Source organism: Corapipo altera, unplaced genomic scaffold (assembly GCF_003945725.1).
Source record: "Corapipo altera isolate COAL_440 unplaced genomic scaffold, ASM394572v1 75, whole genome shotgun sequence".
NCBI lineage: Eukaryota > Metazoa > Chordata > Aves > Passeriformes > Pipridae > Corapipo > Corapipo altera.
Genome location: NW_020884887.1, coordinates 1,290,096 through 1,311,455, shown reverse-complemented (window position 1 = coordinate 1,311,455; position 21,360 = coordinate 1,290,096). Strand labels below are relative to the sequence as shown.

Here is a 21,360-nt window from a genome sequence, read left to right as displayed (position 1 = left end):
ATAGCAACCATATATATGTGTGAGTGTGTGTATTTTTACAAGTTATAGTAGGAAAAAAATTCTCATTCTCATCCCATGACTGCAAAACATAAAACCAAACCACACTTGGGACTCTGCGAGTTCACTTAGCTAAGATTTATTTACTTAAAATGCACACTGTATTTATATAACACTTGTATCTTCAAAAGAAAAAGCAAGTTTCTTCTGACAAACAGTGTTAAAGTGATCTATCTAATGCACTATTAAACAGTAAGCAAGACTTTGAGTGAATGTCAGTGAATAAAGACAAATGTTCCGACAGCATCCGTTGGGAGGCATTACAGAACACAGCATTCAGATTAATCATTCTAGTCTGTGTAATTTTATTACAATCTTCATATTCTAAAAGCAAAACCATTTTCCTTGCTGTTAAGGACTATCATGTATCATGATTGTATGATCTACTAAAAAATACACTCTCTGGTATTGCAAAACCTCTGCTATTTTCTGTTTGTTTCTTTGTGCGAGGCACAAGCTATCAACACACCCCGCCTTCCACCAAACCACAAACTACCAGAAAGTTCTTTCAGTCTCATGACAGCCACATACAATGTGACCACTCAAAGGGATTTTCAACATGTTAAACTGCAATGTGTAGTGATACAGGTAAACTCTCTAAAAGTTTTTTATCTCGAAAGCATCACCATTTCCACAGACAACCAACCCACATGAACCAGCTCTTCCAAGAAATAAATACAATTGGCACCTTCCAGAGAACAGACAAAGATATCTGCAAGTACCAGCTCAATGTTACACTCAAGAGGAGTTCCAAGATACAACACTTCAAAACCATGCAAAGAACTTCAGGAAATACAACACAATTGTTCAGCCCGAGCAAATATATTCTCGGGCATTCAATAGTCACGACAAAGCTTGCAAAACAAGTCCAACAAAGATTTTGCAATGATTTTAAGACTAAAAGACAGCTATAGCTTATAATTATTGATGGTTTTATACCTTTTTTTAATCTGCAGAACAATGTCTTTGAATTACTTGTACAGCTTTTCATGAGCAAGTTTGGACAACACCAAAAGTTCATTACAGAAATTCTCCAAACTATCAATATCACTCGCTGCACAACGCTCTCCAAACTTGCCTCTTTAAACAGTCATGATTCCAAAATTAATCTGCACTATCACCACGTGTGGTTTGTATGTCCACAGGAAGAAAAATTTACTGCACTGCCCAAATGGTTGGTTTGGTTGCAGATCAAGGTATTTAAACACTTATGAAAACTCCACATGAACGGAGCAACTTTTCAACCAACAACAAGTAGTAACATCACAATTTCACTGACCAAATCACAAATCTTAGTATCTGACCTTCCATAAACAAACCCAAGCATTAAAAGAACAGTTTTATCATCTAGAACATCTTTCAAAAAGCCAGTGTGGATCGTGAGTTTAACTTTGTCAGGATCCAAAAACCAGTTTCAAGCAGCTTTTGGTAACTCCTTTAGAAAGGCAGATGATTCTTTTCTTGATAAGTAACTGTGCAGGCACCTCATCATCCATTTTATTTTCATGCACTTTTTAAGAACATATTAAAAAAAAAATCATCCAGCCATTGTGCTAACACCACCCCTCCCTCCTCCCACCAAAAAGAAATAATTCCAGGCTCATGTTAGACTTCTCTGTTGTTGACATGATACCATCTAATCATCTTATAGCACAGTTTTTATATTTCAAGGAAAGAAAAATTCTTTACCTCTCCATACTTCCTCATCTTCCTGACTGACAAGGCAACAGCCAGAACTTGGCTGGTCTGCCTGACAATACCTTGACTTAATTAAAAAATAAGATAATTTTTTAAGCTAAAAAAAAATCTAACTGTGTATTATTTTTAAATAAGAATATGTAGTCTCTCTTTGTGGACATCTCGACTGTACTGCATACGAGAAGCTGCCACATTTCATGGTTTCTGTAAGCCTACATAGAGAGCTGAAAATAAGTCACCTTCATGTCATCATGGTGAATATACGAGAAACAGAAAAATTTTGTGGTTTCTCTTCCCTCTGATATTTATGCTCTATCCAATATCCACACATGGAAATGCACCCCTTAAAAAACCCTTACCAACTAGCAGTTTAATATCAGAGAAATTAAACCTCTCACTACAGTCAAAACACAACCATGGAAATCTGTAAAGCAAGGGACACACAATAGAAAAATAAATCAGATTATACTTACAGTCTAGTTAACTTCTGTGTGTTCTGAAAAAGCAGCTCTGGAAGGACTTGCAATTTATTCTTGTTCAAACGCCTAAACAATAACAATTAGAATAAAAAAACCATTAGATTATCTTCCAGTTTAAGAAGTTTATTAAGTAAACCTGAAGCTCACATTGTACATGCTATGAACTCTGCACAGGATGCATTGTGCATATCACTCACACAGGAGCCAAAGTGATTGTGTCACCTGCAGATCGCCTGCCTACATCTCTGAGTTACAGAGTCAAGGAACAGTCACCACAAAGTCTGAATGTTTTCATATGGATAAGTACACAAATATATTTTTTCAGTTTCCCTCTGGATGCCCGTGAATCACACACTCAGCTCACACTGCTCTAGGAACAGCTACCAGCAGGTATCCGGATTTTCTCTCTCTCCTTCTAAAAATACAGGCACAGAAAAACAGTACCTTAACCAACCAAGATTATTCCCAGTTTGGTTGTTATTTCTACAGTATAAACAATTATTATTCTTTTTTTTTGAAGAAGTTCCTTGAAACTTCACTTTGCAAACAGGAGCACTCTTGTAGAACACAAGAACATATGGGTAACCAGACCACTACACGGTGACTTGAAATAGAATATTAATCTGGAAGATTCTTCCAGGAACATTTTAGAGAACAGATTAATGTTTATACATCAGTCCCTTTTACTCAAAGTTTTACACCGATGACAACTTGCCAGTTTTCAGAAAACAACTGTTACAAGCTATTCCAGCCTAGTAGCTATAAAAAGCAGGAGCCTCCTCTCCTTGAAAGGCGTGACAGCCCCGTGAAATCCAAAAGCAGTTCTACTTGTAAGACACAATCTTTTTCTGCAATCCTTTTTCTGTTGTTTGACAATAAAAACAGTCTCTTGCTTTATCCTAATGAAGTTGACCTGAACTAATCACACCCAACTCCCTGTTCTAAACAGGAAGCTGCGTCCTGTAAGTTCATTTATGAGCCTGTCTTTATGCCCCCTTTGCTCCCCATCTACCTGACAAGTTAACTTGGAGAGCAGATCTATTTTTTTGCTGAAGTTTTGATCTCCAAAAGACACCTGGAACTTTCATAAATCTACTGCTACTTTGCACTCAATATCTGGTTTCCAGTTTTCCTGCACACTGAGTAATCTCACTATCAGAATTCAAGAATTTTTGGAACTGAAAGCCCTTCCTCAGAGATCAAACCAATGTTGTGGGGTTTTGTATGGCAGAGATTTCACATGGCTACCATATGAATGTGTCTTGCAAGATAAAGGGGTGATGGGAGGAAAGAGGAGTATTAACTTCTCTTTCTGACACCTAGAACAGATCAAAGGCTGCTCCTGCAATCCTGCTCCCAGAGCCTCTGCATCACACACACCACATGCTGCCTTCAGCAGAGACAAATATGGGTTATTTCCTAGTGCTTTTACCAACTCCCCAATTTCACTGCTGAGATAAATGAAGAAAACAGTAAATAAAACACTAAACAAGAACATGAGAGATACTAAGCACTAGTTTGCATTTGGGAAAGGAAATGGGAAGATGTAAAACTGGATTTGCTTACATCCATGTGACATTTCACAATTTTATACCTAAATAAACTTAATCTTCATCTTATTTAATTCAAGTTTGATGGTAATGTGCTACTTAACCCTCATCAAACTCATTACTTCAGCTAAGCATGTTTATCTTCTAGAGAAACATAAGGAAGAAAAATACTTATGATAATGTAGGGCTTAGCACTCCTCAACTCCACCCTCATTCACCAAGACTACCACCAGTTATTGAGAAACACTCAACACATTCAACTTATTTATCAATCAGAATGAAAGCTACTATCAGTGAAATGAATCTGTTCCACACATTGTCCAATATTTATTCCTGTGGCTGACTGTCATTTCGGATCTCACAATGTACACACAATTACCCACTGCCAACCCAAAGTCATCTGACTTATCTCAGATCCAAGGAATATGTTTTAAGAATATTCTTTTCTCTGCTGAGTTTGTCCTTGTTGTTTTAAGCCAAAGAAACTAATGAAAATCAGATTAACTTTCTAGAACAGGAGGTTTCACACCAACAAGCAGACAATATCCATACTAACAAAAAATTGTATTCTCAAGGTTAGAAAGTTTGCAACCTGAGAAGTCAAACATTTACAACTTGCAGTGACATGAATAACTTACAGAAAAAAAAAACCCCTAACATCAAATTCTTTTTCCCTAACTTACAATCATATCAATCCAGAAGATTAAACATTTAAATTATTTCCTATTGTTTATATGGCCCAACACTAACCTACCTGTGATGGAACAAATTCTCAGCTGCCCTTCTAAATTGTCCTAAGTATTTCAAGATTTCATCCAGGCATAAGTATTGATTTTCCTTCAAACCTTACATGAAGTAAAGTCCACACAAGGACACTTTTACAAAGCTCACATTGGGACCTGCTCTTCACTAGCACTAAAATTTTCATATGGGTCTAAATTTATTTAATATTTTTCACATTATATTGTTATAAATTAAGGTCTTTTCACACTGCAGCAGTGAGCAAACTGAACCTGTGTGTCAAAGTCAATAAGTTGAGGACATCCTTGCTTTGTTTTAACTCACATAAACTTGATTTTCAAAATAACCCAGCAGTCCTGGTTAGTGCTCCTGCACATGGTACATCCTCCACACACTGTGGGTACACAACATTTCTGCCCAAAACCAGAGTTTGAAGCTCTAAGGCAAAGCTGTGTGACTAAGTTATAACAAAGCAAATTAAGGTAACAAGAAACACTTGAAGAGGCAATGGCTACTGATGTCCTCATTTAAGCTACGGGATTCTCCAGAAGACCTTCCACCACTTCCTAAGATTTATTTCAAGTTGAAATTTCTGCCAAAAGCCATTTGATTCATAGTTGGATTCTTAGGGGAACTCAGAGAATGAACAGGTGTTTGTTTCTTTTGCACATCACTTACTGTATTACAGTTGTAAATAACCAAAATATAAGACTAGATCACCTCACAGAAACTTAGACATACTTGCCATAGGATACATCTAACATGCTTATTTATATTTATTATGTGCCAGAAAGCCATCAATAGCCTAGGAAAAAAAAAAAAATCCCAGTTACACCTCTTATTTCTCTTCCTGGGCTTGAGAGAAAGGCCATTAAGAAAGTCCTCAATACCAAAGTATCAAAGTACCAGACAGGATGTTTTTAAATTCCAAAAAAAGAGACATAGACAAAGATTATTTAATGAAAAGACCAAATGCTCTGAATGGTCATTTATAAGCAGTTTCCTCCAGTTTGACAAAGAAGTGCCAAACACAGATGAAATGCAGTGGGATAGTTCCTAACACGAGCCTAACAATACCTGCTAACAATAGCTTTTCACCATCACATTATTGCCTAAATCTTAATCCTGTCAGGTATTCAATTTTAATCACAGCAGTATTTCTCATTTCACAACAAGCACCTTGGAAATGGTGAAGCCTTATATTACAACAGTGAAACAAAAATGGTCTGCAAAAAGTTCATACACGAAATGAGCTAAAATCCTGTAAAATGATTTTGTGGACGTTGCTCTTGGGACTGCACTTTATCAAAAAATATAGATATTCCTGATTTTAAATTAGTGACTTGAAATAGAAATAAAAATATATGATACCTGGAAATTGAATTTAAATCAGAGTCACTTTTACAACTGTAGCTGGCTATACCATGAAGGAAGGACATGTCTTTGTGAATCTGAACAGTGGACTAGAATTAAAAAATTACCATTTACATTTTCTCGTGAGCAAAATCAGACAAATTTTGTCACGCTAAATCGTTGGGATTGTTCAAACTGGGAATGCCACCTGGGACTCAGCACACTGCAACATAAAAACTTGGAAGTGGCCTCTTCCCTCACACTGGTAACACATCCAGCCTGCAACCAGCACGAGTGTGTGCACACCCAGCACCACCCCAGGTACAGCCAGGGCCAGGATGGAATCTGGGGCACAGAGCCAGGCAGGATCTGCTCCAGATTATTTGACCTGTGACTGCTGGATGAGAAGGCAGCTGCTGAGTCTCTCCCAGGTATTTTGCACTGGATGTTTTACAGCCCATAAGACCCACAAAGTATTCCGGGAATCCGGAGCGCTGGGCACGATGATCCATAATCACCCCGTGCCACAGGACAGATCAGCTCCAGTGCTGGATCAGAAGCAGCTCTGGATGTGCACAGCATGGAGTCCAGACTAATAAAGCCTCCTGGAAGCTGCAGAACTGTGCAGAGAGGCTCTCCAGGAGTCATATCAGCTCTGGCAATACCTGCACTGAGTCAGATTTATTAAGTCTGATTAGACACATGCTGGCTGCACAGTCAACAACCTCCACACACTGCAGGCTCCCTCCACCTTCCAGGCTGCTTTAACCACTCCTGTGTAAGGGAAATACAACTTGCCATATTCTGGTTTGTTACTCTGCTCCTCAGGTCCCCATAAGTGACCCAAAAAAGTTGATCAGGCCCCAGTTGCACACAATAGTTCTTGGTGTGTAAGCAATGGGATTCCAGGAGTCCATATGTCACCTCCAAGGCAGCCATGAAACCAATACACTGGGACAGGCTCATATTCACCTGGGGCTCTTCTGGAAGGTGTGTAGGGAGCTGTAAGTGTTAAAAGCTAAAAGCCCATACTTCTGTATGCAGGAATTCACTGCAGAAGTGAAAAACTGCTTCTTCTGAAGTTATTACAAATTACTGGCACACTTTTAAAACCAAGATTGCTTAGAAAAGTGAAAAATTTAGTCTAGGGTATAAAATCTAGAGTTTATTTAAATTTGGATACAAGACAGTTTCATCCTCTCAAAATCCCTCACATAGAACCAGGCATGGCAGTGGTTTCACTCTTCTAATCACCTTAGAGGAATGCAGCATTTAAATGCCAGTGTATGAAATTCTGGTGTATTGGAGGAGCACTTCTATAAAATGTGTGATGTCATATATAATAATATTCATAACACCATATATGTATGCATGATATCTTTGCCCACCACAAAAAATTCATAATTCCAGCTGCAGCCAAGAGATAGGAATATGTGCAGATGTGTATACAGACATATATATGCATATGCATATCCATGTATCTGTGCCTACACATCTATAAATATGGACTTTATTTTACTTCAGCCAGGGTCCCTCTGTCCCAACTCCTATGCCCTTCCATGCCTCTAAGTAAGCCCTTTTTCTCCCAGTTATTTTGGATGCTGACTTCTATTTTCATACAAAATTAATACATATATTTCTGTACTTCACAGCTTTATCATATCACAAATTGCATTTTCCTGCTTTATTATTCAAATGGCTTAAAATACAGATTTACAGAATTTGTGACCTTTAAAAGTCCCATCCATGCAACATCGTCCCCTGGTTTATTATTGTTTTCTTTAGAGCAGCCACATTTAGCATCAAACCCTCTGTTTCAACACAGGACAAATACCCCCTCTCACCTCCCAAAAAGATTTGGCTTATATATATAAAAAGGGCCAGTTTTCCCCTTCCTCCCTCAGCCTACTGCCCAACTGGGGGGTTTTATGTCCTGAAGGCAAAGGGATGGAGGGAAACAACCTCTGTGTCAATCACAGAATATCAAGGGCCCTTAAAAAAACAATGGAGAAGTTATTAACTGTGAAATTCCTACCTTCCTGGCTCCAACCAGGCTAATCATATTCCTTCCTCTGTCTGAAGCTGGGATAGGAGAGAAACTTAACTATTAAGATTCCCCTGACTATTAAAACACAGAGTAGGAAACAACCACCAAAGGTTGGAAAGAAACAACACTACCAGCCTAGAAGTAAACTGAAGATCTTAATCAGGATCATTCCATGAAACAAATGGAGGAAAAAAACCTTCATTTCACAAAGGTTATTTTAATATTTATTGTATTTTTGCTTTATTCCTTTTCTTGTCTTCTGGTTCAGTCAAAACCCCTCAATATCAGCAGGGAAATTTTCAATTTGTTTTCAAGGTCACATCTCCCTGGAGGAGAAACTTTCTGTTGGTATTGGTTTGAGCTGCATCCCTCATGTTCACACACTCGAAAGGGTCACATCCAGTTCAGGGGCTGCTGCCTCATGGAGTTCCACTCACAATAAGAGCAAACAGAAACTAAATCTAACCTGTATCATAGGCATGATCAGCATATCATAGGCATGATTAGCACAGGTGGAAAAGAACAAGATGCACAAGGAAGCACAACCAGTACTAGAACATTGCTCAGCTCACAACCATTTTAATCTTTTTTCAGGAACATTCTAAACCAGATTCTTTGCTACTACAAATTATAAAGGAGAATACACTTGAAGAAGCAGGCAGTGTGACACCCCTCCCATGCAGGATATCCCTTCCTTATATCCCTTCCTTCTCAAGGCTTTTAGCACCACTGGAAGACTTCAGGAAGTTCAGAAGAATTTCAGAATTCAAATGAACAGGTAAAGGAACATTTAAAATCTCTGAGACCTGTGCATTCCTCATACAATTAATATGGAAATTTGAAAAAGCTTTAATACAATAACAATCCTTCTTGACTTCTCTCATTCATCTGCACACAGGGTGTAAAAATACACCTCAGAGTGGGTCTGAGAAGCAGCATTACCAGATCACACCAAACACAGTTCTATCCAGTATTTTGAGACAGAGTACCTTCAGCTTCATACTTTGTTCTCACAGTTGCAGAAGGGTTTTACTTTGAGTAAGAAACAAATCAAAGAAAACCCAAACCCCCTTTTCTCCAAGGTTACTGTGAGGGGATGCTCACCAACTCCATGAGAAATTTCCTTCTTCAACATTCCCAAGGGGAACTCACCTCCTTCCCAGGGAAAATACAAAATCAATGCAAAAGCAATGCAAGTATTGTTTATTCAAACTTGGCAAACTGTGCAATTTCCCAATGCAACTTAAATTCTCCTTAAGCCACTGACTTGATTTGAAAGTTCTTAATGCCATAATATCAGTTACTTCAGGTAAACTGCAAATATTGAAGGCACGAGCAGAAATCACCAAATTTCCACGGCTATGAGGGAAAAGCAAAGCACCAGACTCCTGCCAGACAATCTCGCAGCAAAAGGCCCTTATACACAACTTTGCTTTTCATTTAAAATGTCTTGCAGTATTATATTAACTAATACTACACTTGCATATTACTGAACACATTCCACCCAGAAATTTAAGTTCATACACAGACTCTGACATAAACTGTCAGCTTTATTGTCTCTGAATACAGCAATTATCTGGTTTCAACCCCATGAATGTGTGTGATACACATCAGCCTCTGAATCCTGTGCCTCCTTTTCTACTGAGCATAAGAATCACTCATATTTGTCATGCAATAGGTAGCACTCAGTTCCTTTCCACACAAGTTCAACAACTTCAAAGTTTGATTTAAAATCTATATTCACATTGGTACCTATTACACAACTCGTTCTCCAACAGAAAATCAAAACTACAGAGCATTTAAATTTCTTAAATGAGTAGCTTTAAAGGAACAGTCCTGCTACTTCAGCCTTTAATATGCAGAAATTATCCAAGTAACTTTGGGTTCACTCCCCAATTTGGTCATTTATTTTATTTCACACTCCAAACATCTGAGTCTCATTTTTGGCAAGGAGTAAGCTTGCTTTTTTTCCTTTGTTGTTAAGAGCTCCATGGCATTGTCCTTGGAGAACAGCCTCGGGGAACATGATGCAGTTGAAGGAGTTTCTACCAGTTAAAGAGAGAAGCAGTTACATCACAAGCTTGGGAGGGACCAAGAAGCAGTAAAAATGACTTAATGCATAACAGGAGACTCAACCAGATAGACAGGAGTTCCTGAACTCCAAGGAGTAACTGAGTTTTCTCTTTTAACTGCACTGACTTGGGAAGCAGTAATGCAGGAGCACAGCCAATTGCCTTCAATGGTTTCACCAGAAAATCCTATTAACATCAAGAAATATGTTGTGTTCATTAATGTAACTTCTTCTTTGCTTTGTATCACTTCCTCTCAGTAAGGAAAAACAGTCAAGATGCAGCACCCATTAAAAAAGCCAACCTTATCCATTACCTTCTGTCATCACCTCTTTATATTACTACCCTAGGAAATAAAGCCAGACCAGATATAATGGAATTTCAATAAGGTTGCTATGAGGAAGCCCAGGACAACCATATTACAGGATTATGGTGTGGGATAAATGAACTCCTCTATCCACGTGACATGTTATTACAGAAGCCTTTCCAAAAGCTGTGAGAGATACCACTGGAAGTTGCTAAGGGACCATATTTTGAAGGCAAACTGTTTACAATAGCTACAACTTTGAGATCCCTTATTCCAAACTGAGCAGACTGGGTGGTCCTGGTTCACATTTTCAAAGCTGTCAGAAGTAATAACCTTTATTAGTAACTTCTCATTAGACTGAGAAAGATTATCTACCCTCTCCCAGAAGCAGACTATGTGTCTGTGCAAAGTGGCAGCACACACACACTGGGAGCTCTGTAACGTTTGATAGTTTTCAGCATAAAAGATTCCTTTTTTTTTTTTCCTAAGGATCTCTTCATATGAAAAAATCTGACATTAAGATGGAGGGTAGAACCACTAATAAGCATTATACACACATGTTCTCTGGTTAGGAACAAACATTGGCAAAAGAAGTATTAGGAACAGGTTTAAATTTCAACGTTTTCCCAAAGCCAACATGAAAAAAAAAACCAAAAACCAAACAAACAAACAAACAAACAAAACCCCCCCAAAAAACAAAAAAAGGGCCTAATAACATTCACTAAATGTCATTAAAAAGTGTGATCAATGCCCTGCAGGGTAGAAAAACAGACAGAAGTATAACTACCAACTTCAGTGAAGATGAGAACAGAGACTCAAGTCTCAGAGTGTTTCTTAATGACAACATCAACTGCAAGGAAATCCTGTAAATCCAGAAGACACACAAACTATGTGCCCAATCTCTTAACTCAGTAGCATCTTTATAAAACCACTCAGTTACATTCATGCAGGATGGCATTTTAGATTTGCCTTTTGCAGATTTTAACATGAGAGAATTAAAAATTTCTTTTAGCTATCATTCAAATAAATCCAAAAAAGCTTGGTCAATAAACCCTCAAACACAGAGGTGTTCTTTGCTGAAACTGCTTCTCAGTTTCTGCAAAGCTTTTAGTAAGTTCTCTTATTTCAGATCTGAAGAAAAAAATAAGGAATTCACACAAAATCTTCAAATTTTTTTATCTTCAAAACCCTAATATACAATGAGTGGTTACTTTTTCATTATTACTCCACGGACTATGTGAGAAGAACAGGACTTGATCCAAGGAACATTACCTACTGGACTATCCTTAAGTGTCCATCACTTCTGATACTTCATCAATTTTTGTAAAATAGACATGGTTAAACCATTTTCTTACACCAGAGAGCAATCTCTCAGGTCAGGGCTGAAAGCTTAGGAAGAAAGCAAGAGGTAAATTTTAGCATGCACATCTCCAAGCCACGCTGCCCCTGATGACAAGTCTTAAAAGTTTATATTAATCAAATTAACTGTTTCCAGAAGTCAGAAATTACAGTGAATAAAACTCACAAGTACAACTTTTATTGCAATGTTTTACCAGAAAATATAGAACTGTCCCTGTTTGATATGTTTTAATAACCCGATACCAGCCTGGCTCACCATGCTCTCCATATATAGTCAGGAATGCTCTGTGGCACTGGGGTGCTCCCTCTCCCTGGGGCTACATGCCAAGTAGAGCTATTAAAAAAGGAAGGCCAGCAGGAGCATCTCCTCCCTGAAAGTCAAACTGGATACTTAAAGAAGGGTCCACCTTCGCAAGCCAGTGGAATTGCTACAAGGAAATAACTGGGTGGAACAGAGAGCACACTGTACACTTGGCTTCAATTTGAGAATGAAAAAGCAGCTCTTGACTCTGGGAATTCCCTGTCACAGCTTAAAAGACATCTCACTAGGAAGCCACAGGGGTAACCAGCCACCAAAATCTGTCTTGTCTAAAAACTGAGCACATCCAGTTGCTGTGATAATCACCTCTGAGCCACTTTCCCAGCAGGTTATCAAATTCTGGGGTCAGTTTTTCTGAGGTGCTTCAGTACCTGAGAGTTTCTATTTCTCTCCTGTATTCTTAATATACTACATGACATCTCACCTCACTCAGAGTTATCAAGTACAAGTATTAAAATGTGAGTGGAATACCCATAACACCTGCACGAACCCCATAATCCTCTCTTCTTCCTGGGATGCTTCTACTAGAACAGAATCTTCTCTTCTTTGTATACTCATACTAGAACACCTTGACAAAGAGAAAGATCTAGAGAATAAATCATCTCTAAGCAACTACGAACATAATAATAACATGTAGTTAACTAGAAGCCAACAATGGATTAGTTTATTCTGTTCTGTGTAGAAGGAAACCTGCAGCTTCAGGGGAGCTGCAGTTCAATGGACACAGTTAAAAGGGAGTTATGGCAGAGGAAAAGCAAAATCAAGACCGTACTGATCTCATCAAGGACAGAAAGGCTTCAAGATCAACATATTCATGTATTCTCCAAGAACAAAAGGAGGTTAAGTACTTTGAATTCATCATCTTTTCACTCAGGAACAGGATTATTTAAGGATTGTTGTGCTCGACAGCATGAAATTCAGCCAACACTTATGGTATTTCTGAGATGGCAAGCAGCATAATCCTTCTAATATGAGGAAGCTCAAAGAAGCAAAACCCTTTTGATAAAATTACTTAAGCTAAATAAAGTTCATCCAAATAATTCCAGACCAGTGATGCAGAAGTTCTTACCCAACAGTAACACAGACACTTGAGTATTTCCTACAGATCTGAAAGAAACGACTCCTAAATCCTTAAGTGTTTTGCTTAAGCAAATACCCCCATAAGTCTTCATCAAGTATAAAAAACCCTACTAAAATCAAACAAACAAACCACAGGAAAGAAGAATGTTTCAGAACTCTGATGTAATGTCCAGTGCTGATCAGCTACTCCAACTGAGTTACAGCTACACTGCAGTGGAAGTGTCCTTATTCCACTGGCTTTGCAACCACTGCTTTCAGAAGCTCGAGAATCCTGTGGTTACAGAACCTCTTGTCAACAGAAACGAGACCCAAATTTGTTTTTCCACGAGTTCTTGTGGGTCAGTGACCTATTATGAAAATGTTTTTGATGAAATCGGGTTCGTTTATTTTCATGTTGTTAAAATAAACCTCTTTGTTTTGTAGCCCTGCTCAGATGTACTAATGCAAACCAAACCCCACTCACTGAAGCATGCATCCTGCTTTCTTGTTCGCTGCCCTTTGCCTCTCCTGCACTTTTCCTGTGTTTGGACTCCTCCTGTGCAGGCCTATTGACAGAGCTGCTAATGGCTTCCCTCGGAAAAGAGGGGCCAATTTTTTATATTTTTTTATTTAATGTTTACAAAAGAAATAAAAAGTTCACTCTTGGACCAGCAAAAACCAAGAGCTTGGCTGTCCAGCAATGGCTGAGTAATATATAACTATATAATTATGTGCTACAGACAGGGCAAACTATGAAATCTGAGGGTATTAGTGCCCTGTAGGAGTCCAAAGTACATAAACAGTTATTGGAAACTATCATTTTCCCAAATGCACATACCCAATTAGAAAATACAACCTCAACACATCTTCAAAGAATAAGTGGTTTCTCGTTACTTTATTCACTGAATAGTCCCCAAAGGGTAAGACAGTGACAGCTACTGTACCACTTGAAAATTTATTTCAACAGCAGTCCCATAAAAACAAACACAAAGAAATACAGTTCTTATTCACTTGACTCATGGGCAAGAAAGAGCAGGAGGGATTAATCTTTGAACTAATTTACCACTGTTAGAGGCTTAAAAAATCCTTGCTAAATAAAGATGGTGCAGTAGAAACTCAAAGCAGGAGGCAGTGCAGGGAACTCACAAACCACCAGTTGCTCAACGCTCTTTACCTGCTCTTTCCATTTTACCTCCAGATTGCTTGGACAAGACCCGCACTCATGCAAGGTACTTATCAATAGTAGAAGGATGACATTGCTACCATTTAAGTCTGTCTGTGCCACTCACATCAAGTGCAGTCCCAATAACAGTGTCTTTCTGATGTGCAGGAACACATATTATCAAACCTGATATACGTGGAGTGAGTTTTACCAAGCTGACTGTGGATTTCTTCCCTGAATTCAGCTGCATCTACTTTTTCAGTCCTGAAACTTCAAGTGCAGCAATTGCAGAATTGTTTGGCAAACTGACAGCTTGCCATATTTTTAAAAGGATAATAGAAAAGGCAAGGTAATTTTGACTTTTTTCTCAAAGCATCATAAGAAACATAAACCCTTTCCAAGCATATAACCTGTACTGACATCAAACAGCAGCTCCTCTGTGTGCAAAGACACATCTTTCAGTGCTTGAAATCATGCTTGACTAATTTCAATAAAAACTAAAGTTAGATGCTTTAATATAAGAAAAAAGCCCAACATCAAGCTCCAAACCGCAGATGCCTCTTGTTTGAGGTAATACCACGATCAGAGCACATGACAGGGCTGAGCTTTACTGTTTTTCAAGTCTCCAGTGCCCACAGAACAACAAAGTCACCTCCAAAAAAGCCCCAAATATATATTGTGTGTTAAAGTTTTTCCTTACACTTCTATAAGTCAATTTTTAGAAACATCACTGAAAACGTAACTGACCTTTTCACAATGTGGTTTAAACTCTACTGGAATACTTGGAATAGAACCACAGACAGCTTTATTAAGACACTAAACAGCAGACTGACTTTCTCTACAGGCAAAACACAGACTGGGGACCTCTCAGAATGCCCAGATTTCACTTCTAGGAGCTGTTTCATGCTGGTTTTTGTCACCACAGTCTTACCCCAACTCGTGATCTGTACTTGCACTTGAACCACTGTGGCTCCCAAAAAATAAACGAGTTCTACCTGCAAGCCCCCATTCCCAGGAGAAGGTAAACACTAATTAATCTTGAGATACCAAGACACAAATGTTACACAAGTGTCCGTGTGTGTATATATATTGCAGCCCTACTGTGTTGTACATTTATATTACAGCATATCAAGTTCTAACCATGACTAGAATACATATCATTAAGATTATAGTAAATTGCCCCCCAAAACACTTTCTATTTTGCCTTTCTGAAAAATAACATTAATTCTTTAATTTCAATGTCAGAGTAATACCTCAGCCTTGTGGTAACACTACCACTGTACTACAGCCAAAATCAAGTAAAATTTTCTGAAAAATTAATATACATAATAGAATATATTATTGACTGTGAACTGCGTATCTGCACAAACTAGGCCATATTTGAGTATTTCTTCAATTCTTAACTGTTGTGAGAAGCTTGACTCTACATGGAAATGTATGTACTAGACATCTCGCAACATTCCTTTCCAAAAAGGATGACTTTTTGGACTAATAGTTGCAAATTCTCCTCCTCTCACAACAATTTTTTTTTTATTGACTGCATATCTGAATTGTGGGAATAGCAAAGAGAGAGTTCTTTTCTGTAAAAAAGAAAAATAATCATTCCTGACCATATCTGATGTATCATTTACACAAATGACTAACATTTCCCTAAATTACTGCCAGTTAAGTAGCATCAGAAAAATACATCTCTGTGAAATCTTCCAGAGCAGCCAGAGCACAGTATTGACAGATAAGTGAAGTATGTGAGCCATATCTTGGGAACATTTATTTTGGCTGTTTGAGCCAAGAGCGGCACATAACGCTGAATCAAAAGCAATATAAAATTAATGAGCTTCCTTCTTTCCTTCCAAGAATTAACAAAGGTGAGCAATCAGCTTGAGCCAAGATGTGACTCAATATGATACAGTACTTACATTCCTCCCCAATGACTGACTGAAGTGCACTATTCACACTCAGCCTGTCCATATCTATTTTATTCTTTTATTTGTAGAGACACACCCTCCATACAGATACACCAAGAGCTATCCTGCCCTTGCTACTGGTTTTTGTCCTGTGTGATTCTAAATGTAAACTCAAACACTGATCACACAGCTCAGCAATACACTTATTTGCATATTGTATAGCAGTTTCCATCGCATATAATAAATAAAATTCACATCTACTATTTTATCTTCTCGTTATCAGTCACATTCCTCAGGGAAGCTGTTGATTTTGCCTGGGTTTTTGTTAAGCAAGTCTTACAGGAAACAGGGATTCCTCAGTGGTGACTTGACAGCTCTTGAAATTCAGATATCCAGAGTGGTATGAAGGGCAGCTGGAAGTCCATGAAGGACCTCTGCTCCGGGTAGGAAAAAGCAGCACACCTTGCCAAAGCATCTCAGCCCTCTCCATGGAAAGGACAGCATATCCCTAAGACCTAAATGGTGGTCAGCCAGTTCAGCAGAGGCAGAGTAAGATTTGGAAAATGTGATAAGCAGCTCAGTTTCTTGCAGCAGATGAAAATCAGAAATCACCCAGTACTGGAACTGACTTAGAGTCCAGCCAGCCCTGTATCCCACCTCCACCAGTGCCAATATGCACATTATAGGGAGCAAGAAGGTATGATTCTCCTCTACAGCCCTGCCAGCTTCCCACCTCTTCTTATCTGGATGAAAGCTTAGTGTATTTAATAGCCCTCAGTGGAGATCTCTTTGATAAGTATGATTTCTGTACTATGTAGAAAGAGTAAGTGAACACTCCTCCAGAGCACAGCTGAGAGAGGAGACTGAGCCTTCCTCTGGTCTTCTGGTTCTGAGCCAGAATCAGCATCAAACTGTGGAACTGTGCAATAATCTGATGAAGGAACTCGTGAATTTAGAAAGCTGCTATGTGAGGGTGTTGCTCTATTGTTATCAAGCTCAGAAAACTATGCAGATAAAGTACTGATAATAACAGGAAGCAGTAAATACAATATAGCCACTTTAAACTGAAGACCTACACTCCAAAACAATACAATTCTTCACCAAAGTAGTAAGACTTTACCATGCATGTTGAGCCAAATAGTCCCTCCAAATAAATTCACAGCTTTGCCACAGATTTTCAAAAGTACTGCCTGAAAGGGAAGCCTTGGACAAACCCCAGACTGGGGAGTGAAAAGGAATGGAAGTGACTCAAATAATACTGGGAAGATTCTGCAGCACAGAGTGCTCCATTCTCCAGGATTGTCCTGTCAGAATCCAGGAATAAAACCAATAGCACCTGGTCAGATACTCCCACCCAAAACATTCTGGCTCCTCATCCTGGACAGCCTCACAATGTAAATACTCATACAGACAAGCATTTGAAAGACAATGCTGAATTTTCTTGAAAAGGGAAGGTAAGAGAGTCTCCTTTGTCAGATACTGGTTACAGGATTCCCTTTTTTTTTTTTTTTTGACTGGAATAATTTCTCAAAAGACATGGGACAAAAGTTATTAACAGAAACTGTTTTCCCTCACTTACAAAAGATGACATCACTGACACAGACTGGGACCTCGGATTAGACAGCACAGGATTGTTCCATCTAATGATGGTGGGCTTTGCTGCAGTAATTCTGCCCAGCAGGAAAGGACTAACTCAAGTTTTGACATATGGAACACCCAGTTCCTCAGGAGTCAGGGGTGATGCCACTGTCTTTGGTTTGAACACAAAGAAAGCCAACTCTCCTACTGCAAAGACACCAGAGCTTCCAGATGCCTCCAATTTACCTTTCACACCCTCCCTAGAGGGGAAGGGCTGAGTGTGAAGAGCTGTCCTGGCAGCAGGGCACAGGCAAAACCTGAGCAGTTCTAAAGCACCAGCAGCTCCTGGGCAGTTTGGTAGCAAACCTGGTCCTCCACCAACTGACTTGTGGTAGTTTGAGAAGGAAGAGGGAAGTATGCAAGTAATAAAATTGATTAAACATCAGATCACAGCTTTAAATCCATTTCAGCGTGTTTTTGTTCTCCTGCCTTTATAGATAAGCATTTTATGAGCATGGATTTCCAATTAGATATGTTACCCATAATGACAAAGGGAAACGGAGACAGAAAACAATAAAGCTTTTTTTCTGAAAGGTTACATTCAAACTGTCTGACATCTTTACAGATCCATATGGCTTCTTAAATGTGCAGTGTTACACGGCCCCAGAAAAACATCCAAACTGCACACACTGCAAGCCCTGCATAAACACTGTGGGTTTCTCCACGTTGCCAAAGATTTGCTTTTGTTTAGAACAGCAAAGAACTGTCCAATGCTTTTATTACTTTGCTGACTGCTCTGCAGCACCTACCAACCTCTCCTATCAGCGTGGTAATTATGGAAGATGCTTTTTGTATTACATGATTTATTTAAAGCCTGTTCAATCTCAATTTATGAAATCCAGATTGTGAAGCATCACCTAACAATTTATTCTTCTCCTCAGCATCTTTGGTCACTAATAGCAATTCTGCAGTACCCTGTGCCAAATAAATACACTTTAATACCTTAATGAAGCATTTAAGAAGCTGCTTACAAAGATTTAATACATAGTAGCATCTCTGCAGTTAAAAGTCAAATATAATTTCCATTTTAACCTCTGTCTTCACATGGACAAAACCAAAACGATACATTGTATATGCTGGGGTTAAAATTTGGATTCTAGCTTTTTGCTTCTTTCTTAAAGCTAATTATTTTTCCCAACTTTGAGAAGATTTGGCCATGCTTATACATTTTCCCCCCCTCCCCTAAACAACAAAAACACAGTTTTAGTGCTTTCAGATGTTGAGATCTTTTATGCTAGTTAAAGACACTAATTTGAGTAGAAAGAACCAGCCATCAGCCAAAGTCCAGTCTTTTGAAGATTATACAGCTACGTGACAATTTCTGGCAGTTGGCCGTGGAAAAGTCAGGATCTGTTGGTGTCTTATATCCTGCCTCATTTTTCACATAAATGTGTGACATACATCTGGCTCTAGGAGAAATGTCAGTTCATCTTTTAGGCCCACCAGTTTTGCCTGTTGCTTCTTGATCCTCTTGGTATATGAAATTTCATAATCATTTTATCCTAAAACCATGCACAGTGTCAACAGCAAAGCACGAAACTGAAACGCTAAAATCCAAAATAGATTTGGGTTTAACACTCTGTGCCACTACAGCCCTCTGTTTGTATGGGCATGTGCTCAACTCCATCCAACCATGGAAAACAAAACCAGGAAAGAGGATGGAAGTCAGATCTTTCAGAGTTAAGTACTAGGAAAAAAATTACTGAAGAATAATAGGAAAAAAAAAAAAAGAACTAGAGTTTCTGAAAGCTTCTGTACACCAGGTACACACACTGTGGTAAAATTGTTGCCCTGGCCAGGAGAGCAGACTATCAAACTTTGAAACTGGCACATCCAGGTTTTAGCAGAACATTTCCATAGCTCCTTAAACACTTACTGAACAGATGCACATATCTGCCCTGCACAGTCTATCATCCCTCATCAATTAGGAGCACTTTCTGGAAAGAAGAACTTCAGAGCTACTTTGGTGTCTCATATCCTGCCTCATTTTTCACATGGATGTGTCACACACATCTGGCTCTGGAAGAAATGTCAGTTCATCCTTTGGGCCCACCACAAACCTGTTATTTCTTGATCCTCTTGGCACATGAACTGTGATGGCCAGAGAATCCTGGGAGAAGCTGAGCAGCCTGAGAGGAGACTCACTGAAGTCATTCCAGCACCTCAGAGTAGTCACACTGACCCAGGAGTTCTCCAGGATTACACTGCCCAGGAGCAGGTTGCTCTGAGGCTCAGCGAGAGTGTAAAAAGAAGGAGGTAGTTAAGCTGTGTGCAAAAATTATGTCTGTTAGTGTTGTCTCAGCTGCTTGACTTTTTATGGTCAGCTACCTCACCACTCATCTTTATGCTCTGGAATAAAACTATATAAACTTATTGCAATAGAAGTCCTACAAACATTTCGGCTTTTCCACGCTGAGTACCACTGGTCATTCTCAAGGATTCTGAATCTTAGGATTCAACAGGACAACGTACACTGAAAATACCGAGTTTTGCCAAGAGGAAATGGTTAAAATGCCCACAGACTCAGAAAGCTGAGTACAATCGTACCAAAGTCAGAAGTGGCTTCTACCTTCACCAAAGCTTCACTTCTCAGCTGTGTGCTGTTATTTTACCAAACCTTGCATGATGTGCTTCCATCAACTGATATTGCCAAACTTTGAGCCAACATACAATTTTGACAATATCCTGCTTCACTGGCATTGTGAGCATTGACATCCCACATAAAAAAACCCAGAGTAAAATCCAAATAACTGGAGGACCATCCCCACGGTGCATTTGGCAGCAGTGGGTAACAGCTCTAAAAATATTTCATTTAAAGTCTACTTAGATGGTTATGCAGGACACGGCAAACAAAATTCTGCTAATTTACTCAGATCATAACAATGCATTTGCTTCAACATCCAGATAAGTGAAAATATAATGAGCTACAACATTCCCCCGAGGTTATGCCCTTCAAATGATTGCCATGAGGTGAGAAGTGGAACAACACACTTCCTCTCTTACTTTGAATGAAAAACCTTTATATATGGTATTTTGCCAGGAACAGAAATTACTCCTGTTCTTTAAAGTCTGACCCAATGCAGCTGCTTTATTTAAAAAGAAGTTAACGATTGCTTTTTCATTCACTTCGATAGATCAAAAAGAATGTTATTCCAAAAATCAAAGCAATATAAGCAATTTTTATTCATTATTTGAAAGAAATTAAATGGAAAAAAGCCAGTTTGTTGGTCTTTTTAAATGCAACCAGCATACTTTCTTCATTAGCATTTTGCAATATTTGACAATACTTAGTAAAACAGCCTTAATATCACCTAAAATGTTGCAACTTACCCTTTATAAGTGTCGCCAAACTTTCCACAGTTCATTCTCCAAAGCCTACTGACTCATAGCAAAAAAGCCAGATTTATAGTTTTGTCCTAAAAGTGATTTAAACTAAAATCCCAAAAAGTTGCAAGTTTCCAGGCCTCCCTCTCATACTACATTAATTTAGGAAATATTTTAATGACAGGCAATCCTAAAAGAGAAGTAGAGATGCAGAATGTTCAACAGGCCAAGCTAAGAGTTCACACAGGAAAAAAATTAAGACTTTCAAACATCACACACTTAAAGAGACTCTAT

General features: G+C 38.7%; 1 protein-coding gene across 2 annotated transcripts in view; it reads right to left on the bottom strand.

Moving 5' to 3' along the window:
• Window positions 1-21,360, bottom strand: part of SLIT3 (slit guidance ligand 3) — a 477,403-nt gene that overhangs the window by 430,548 nt on the left and 25,495 nt on the right. For both annotated transcript variants that reach the window (XM_027643335.1, XM_027643336.1), the window contains one exon: window positions 2,229-2,300. In XM_027643335.1, the coding sequence (XP_027499136.1) occupies window positions 2,229-2,300 (72 nt within the window). The remainder of the gene's footprint in view (window positions 1-2,228; window positions 2,301-21,360) is intronic.